This window comes from Pinus tabuliformis, chromosome 1_1, assembly GCF_031772625.1.
Source record: "Pinus tabuliformis cultivar Carrire ecotype Pingquan chromosome 1_1, CPIR1, whole genome shotgun sequence".
NCBI lineage: Eukaryota > Viridiplantae > Streptophyta > Pinopsida > Pinales > Pinaceae > Pinus > Pinus tabuliformis.
In genome coordinates this window covers 378,086,556-378,092,863 of record NC_142297.1, presented here as the reverse complement: position 1 = coordinate 378,092,863, position 6,308 = coordinate 378,086,556, and the positions used below count along the sequence as shown (strand labels likewise).

Genomic DNA, 6,308 nt, shown 5'->3' with positions numbered 1-6,308 from the left:
TGGGAAAGATGTAGAATCTTTCAAAATTGTAGCCAAAGTGGTTAAGCTGGCTATTTTTGCCTACACAAGGCGGGACAACTTGTATATTTCTTGATATATATTTGTTCAGTAGTGAAATATAAGATACATCATCTACAATTCACTTGAAGCACATTCCTGTGACCTCCAAGTTCCAGACCATAAAATTTTATAATGGCTATTCTAATCTCTGGGGTCCTCAGCATCATCAAGTGTCAGAGGATGATTCCTCTACCACAATTTGGCTTGACAGCTCTTTAGGTTAATTTTGTTTGGTTTATCCTTCGGTAGAATAACTAATTTTTGCATGAAATGTGATGCAGTCTAAAGAGTGTTTGTCTCCCTGACTTTGGATGTTAGCCATGGTTTTGGATTCTCCTTAACTCATCAGTTAACTCTGGTATTCTTCCTGATCCAAGAGATCTGCTGTTGAATAATTTCAGGTAGTATCTGATTTGAGTTTGAGTCATGATGGCAAAGGAGAGCTCTCACTCTATTAAGTACCGCATCAATATTTGTAATTTGTTTGTGCTGTTGTAAAACGTTGAGAAAACCCATACGAAACAGAGAAGTAGAGCAACAGATCTCCACGTGATCAACTTTCTTGAAAACCAGTCATGTTCTGAAGCAAGGGGATGAAGAATGGGACCACTTAAAAGCTTCTTTTTGCCTCTTCGTTTTTGTCTTGTTGTTTAGCAGAGCTTCTTTTGTGGATATGTGAAAATGTTCATTTCCCATTTCTGCATTCACTGCAGTGCTATCAAACATCGCCTAAGGTTTTAGGCTATGAGGGTCTTAGGCGTAAGGGTAGCATTAAAGCTCTCTGATGTGTTATGACTTACCACAAGGGTGGCCCTCTAATCCGGAATTATTGTAGAATCGTATTGAACAGATATACTTAGCAGATTATAATCATGGCAAGGCAGATGAGTCTATTCTATGGACCTTCCATGTTGATATTGCAAACGGCTATCAGTGACCGAAGGCTGAGGTCTATGACCAACATCCATTTGAATATGGATCTGGAAGCTGCAGATGGCTATGTTGGAGGATTCCATGATGGCAGTGTGCTTATTCTCTTTGAGTGAAAGAGATAGGGAAACTAGAAATAGAAGCTCTTGCCTGTCCATTGTAACTAGATATAAAATGAATTCAAGCAATCATTGAAAGCGGTATCATATCTACAAGTATATTATTAAAATGGTTCAGAATTTTAGTATGAGTACCATTGGAGGGCTGGACGGTTGTGTTTTGTATAAACAAGGTTGCTCTTTTTGTAGCTACTAACATAAATCCATCTTAAATCCCATCTTGACGTGGGATATATAAAGCACCAGGGGTATAGCATGAATCCATCTTTAATCCCTTTTTGACCTGAGATCTATAAAGCGCCAGGGGAATTACAAAAGCTTTAGGTGCAAACTTCTGGGGTTGAGATGAATTTACCATAGCTATTTTCTTTCCATTTTGTTTACTTGTATAATACATGTGATACATCTCTTTTAATTTGTGTTGCGCACGGTACATCACAATATTCAGAATCAAATTCTGAATATATGGTACAACACTATTTAAAAACAAAATTTGAATGTATGAATTTTAATACTGCATTTCAAAATGGGTGCTGGTTAGGATTCAGGAACAGCGTAATGTGCTCAGAATAGTAAATAGAAAATAAAATTAGAACCTTTTCTAAAATCGCTTTGATACTTGCACATGAGTTTCTTAGTTGAAACTGTGATTGCTTACAAAATTATGAATTGTACCATCCAAAAAACCAACATAGGATTGAAAGCAAAACTCAGGAACTGAGTTGACATGCAAGTATTGTTAGAATAAAACTTGTATTTGCCTTACTGCTTTTAATTTCTCTATTTTCTTGTTATGTGACATTGCTGTGACCTTTATCACCCGCATCGTAGTTAAAGGGTCTATGGAATTTTTTAAGACAAATATGCTCTGTTTCAGCGTTTGGCCCAAATAATATATACATGATGTACATCTTTTCGATTTGAATATTAATATATCTCAATACCAATCTGTTTGGGAGGCCAATTTGAGTGCATTTGTAGATTTAATCCACTATTAAACCTTCAATATATTTTCAAACACAAATGTCAAGACCTTAAATTTCCAACAAGATTACTGAGATGACGGTTTTGGACACAATTCACACTTCACGATGATCACATATGTATCACTTCATTTTGCATACAGATAAGTAGGGCTTGTCCAGCTGGACTTGGTGCCCATGATTAGGGCATTGACATGCAACTCAATATGGAGAAAAGTTAACAGAGTATACCAGCGTTTTATGAGGGTTGAAGAGACCAAAGTGACGCTCTGTCTCAGCCCCTGGCTTCTGGTTCTCGTTGAAAATAGCGAAGATATAGGTCTCGATGCTCCTTCCAGGTCTCTGCAAAATCAGATTTCAATCGGTAGAAGATACCACGAATGTAACAAGAATGTAGCGGGAATGTAACAGAGCTCTTGCGCAGCGTCAATCCGGGTTGCAGAGGCAGACCGATTTCGAACCGGAGTGAATAGCGTTTTGGCGCGAGGGGAGGTCGCTGTTGTCAAGTTCGAGATGGGGCGGGCCCGCGGTTGGTGGGTCCCGCACTCGTCATCGGAAACGCAAGGTGGCCGCCGGAGTCCGGTTCCATGGATATGTATGCGCCCCCATGACGTGCATGCTTGACATACATAGATGCGCCAACATTGAATACACACTATATGGCTCGTTAGCCCTTGCCATATATGAGTGGGGTCGAATCCGCATTGCCCCGTAATCCCCACGCAGTGTTACGTACAAGGTTTTGGGTGGTACTGTTTACTAATGCATTAACTTGTTTTGGGGCCGCCCACGTGGGTCTCGTCGGTGCCGTATCAAATGTTTTGGCGCGTAATATGACATGGTGGAGGAAGTTGGGGCGTGGGCCCGCCCACCCCATATGCGCGCAGGGAGAACTGAAAATGACATGCGGCTCTCGTCAAATATTTTCCGTGGAGTTGTGGAAAAACTAATTGCCCTAATTATGAATGTCTTTATCTCTTTATGTCGAATATAGTACGTGAAAACATGAAAGTGAAGCGTCAACAAATTTTTATAGTACGTGGGCCGTTGGTCCCCTTATGCGCGCAGGGAGAACTGAAAATGACATGCGGCTCTCGTCAAATATTTTCCCTAGAGTTGTGGAAAAACTAATTGCCCTAATTATGAATGTCTTTATCTCTTTATGTCGAATATAGTACGTGAAAACATGAAAGTGAAGCGTCAACAAATTTTTATAGTACGTGGGCCGTTGGTCCGGTATCAAATGTAACGGCGCGTAATATGACATGGTGTACTGAACTATGCGCGCCCACCCAGCCCTTGAAAGTCATAATAGTACGTGACCCCAAAATAACTCTGCCCCTTTGCGCGTGAAGAAATCCAAGAAGAAGAATAACTTGTCTGCCCAGCTGTGCGAATAAATCTGAGTAGTTACATCAGTAAACAGGGCAAAAAAATATATGAGTGGGGGTCGGGTTCGCTTTGGGCGGCCACCTCCGTAATCCCCACGCGGTGTACTGACATACAAGGTCTTGTTTTGGGGCCGACCACCTGGGCCGTCGGTCCCGTATGAAATGTAGCGTCGCCTAATATGACATGGTGGAGGACGTTGGGGCGTGGGCCGGTGCGTAATATGACATGGTGGAGGACGCCCACCCCATATTCGCGCAGGGAGAACTGAAAATGACATGCGGCTCTCGTCAAATATTTTCCCTGGAGTTGTGGAAAAACTAATTGCCCTAGTTGTGGAATGTAGTACATGAAAACATGAAAGTCAAGCGTCAACAAATTTTTATAGTACGTGACCCCAAAATGTTATTTTATTAAATTCTATTTTTTTATTTATTTGTTATTATTTTTTATGATAGTGATGGACGAATATTATTTGTGGAATGCACATTATGGTTAAATGAATGGATGTGATCCTTTCCATGAATCGATGTGGGCAGCCAGTCCCGTCTGCCCAACAGGGCGTCCACAATATGTCATCCTCGTGACGCTGGTCTTTGCATGATTGATGATGTCATTCATGTAAATTTAATACATGAAAACTTCAAAACTTGACCCTGGTTGGGAGTGTAGATGGTTTTCAAATCCGAGTTTGGAGTTCGCCTACTTCTATATAAGGCAGGCTATGCAATTGTATTTCTCACCTCTTGCTTACGGAATTTGCCCTACTCCAGTTCTAGGTATGGTTGTATATTTCTAATCTGTGAGATATCATTGATTTGCTCATATTCTATGTCCACGTTATGTATTGTTGAACTGACGGCGTTTTTATTGCAGAAGTGGGAATCTGGTTGCCTTCGAAGGCGTTCCAGTTTCAATATCCTTAAATCACGCGGGTGTTAGCTGTGGAAATGGATATCGAAATGCAAACGGAGATCGATGACATTCCAGTCGTCTATGACGTTCACGCCGTCGACGACAATCCTCGGCAATACGAGCGGCAACAGCAGCAAGATGAGAGCGGCAACAGCAGCAAGCTCGATGACAATAACAACACCAAGAGCAACAAGCAGCAACAGCAGCAAGATGGGAGCGGCAACAGCAGCAAGATCGATGACAATAACAACACCAAGAGCAACAAAAACAACACCATGACCAACACCATGAACGACAACACCAACAGCATGAACATTCCCGTCGTCGGCGACAATAACCAGAGCAGCTACACCATGAACAATTCCGCCGACGAAGGCAACACCAAGAGCAGCAACACCGACAGCAACAACAAGGCGGCGGCAACAACAGCCTGATAAAATTGTAGAGCAACTTATGACACCAGGTAATGGCAACTTAACTAGACCAACTTATACTAAGTGGCTTTTGTTTTCCTCTCTGAAATTTATGCTTCGCTTTTGCTCCATTACTTCACTATATGCACAAATATGTCATTGTTAATAATTTTGCCATTAAATGTGTCATGAATTTCTTTTCTTTAGGGTTAATTACATTGTCATTGCATGGCAGGTATGGGAAAGAATAAATGCAGTCGAAGATTATGGGAAAGAATAAATGCAGTCGAAGATTATCTGTTTATTTAAGTGTTTATTTAAGACTGACTATGTGTTGATAGATAGTTAGTTTAGAGCCAAATAGTCTACTTATAAGCCATTCCCATATCAATTCAAGGTTTTGGTTAACTAAATTATTATTGCATACCAGGCATGGGAAAGAATGAATGCAGTCGAAGATTATCTGTTTATCTAAGACTGACTAGGTGTTGATATATAGTTAGTTTAGAGCCAAATACTCTATTTACTGATATTCATTTGAATGTGTGTACCTATTGTTACATATTTATAGATATTTATGTGATATCTTGCTTCATATTTCAGTACATGCAGTTAAATATTTCTTCAGTGTAGTATATGCACAAATATGTCATGGTTCATGATTTTGCTTTCTTTTTGGTCTACACAAAGGCATCATCAATTTCTTTTCTTTTGGTTTTGGTTAAGTACATTATTTTTGCATGGCAGGTATGGGAAAGAATAAATGCAGTACAAGATTATTGGTTTATCTAGGACTGACTATTTGTTGATATACAGTTAGTTTACTACTACATAAAGGAGGGTTTTCAGACAATATTTGAGACAATTTTTGGATAAATTGACAAAAAAAAATTGTGTATTGTCTTAAATATTGTCTTTAAGTGGGTGTCTCAAAAACTATTTTCTTAAAGATTATTGCTTTAAAAAATAGTGTCTTAAATATTATTGCCTTAAAAAATATTGTCTTAAAGTATATTGTTTTAAATATTATTGTCTTAAAAAATATTGTCTCTATAAAGAGAGTATATAACACAACCATTTTTGTCTCTCTTTCACTTTGATTAGAGACAATATGTCTTTAGTACTAGCTATTGTCTCTCTAGACACCATAAAAAATTTATTTAAAGATCACTTTTGTCTCTTTAGAGACAATATAAAACAATGAATCCAAAAATATGTCACCATTGAAATAAATAGATATAAAAAACATTCAATTAAGAATGAACTACAAAATCAATGATTAATTCACGTTACCTCCTAAAGCACACACTCTTCCATTGAGCTAGCACACTTTAAAAAATTATCTGAAGAGTTATGCCAATCCTTAAAATTACATTTATAGTCATTGATTTTAAATTATAGAAAATAGTAAAACATAAAAATTAAAAACTACGAACAAACCCAAACACCAAACCAAGTGAAGAGTTATGGCAATCCTTAAAATTACATTTATAGTCGTT

The 6,308-nt window shown here is 38.6% G+C and overlaps 1 protein-coding gene across 2 annotated transcripts in view; it reads left to right on the top strand.

Moving 5' to 3' along the window:
* The first annotated feature begins 4,124 nt into the window (after positions 1 to 4,124).
* Positions 4,125 to 6,308, top strand: part of LOC149213215 (uncharacterized) — a 131,669-nt gene continuing 129,485 nt past the window's right edge. The window contains exons 1-3 of one of the 2 annotated variants that reach the window (XM_089390732.1): positions 4,126 to 4,260; positions 4,358 to 4,859; positions 5,045 to 5,404. In XM_089390732.1, coding sequence (XP_089246858.1) covers positions 4,432 to 4,830 — 399 coding nt within the window. In that variant the 5' untranslated portion in view covers positions 4,126 to 4,260; positions 4,358 to 4,431 and the 3' untranslated portion in view covers positions 4,831 to 4,859; positions 5,045 to 5,404. Of the gene's footprint in view, positions 4,261 to 4,357; positions 4,860 to 5,044; positions 5,405 to 6,308 lie in introns of those variants that run through there. The other variant, XM_089390734.1, reaches the window with a different exon arrangement.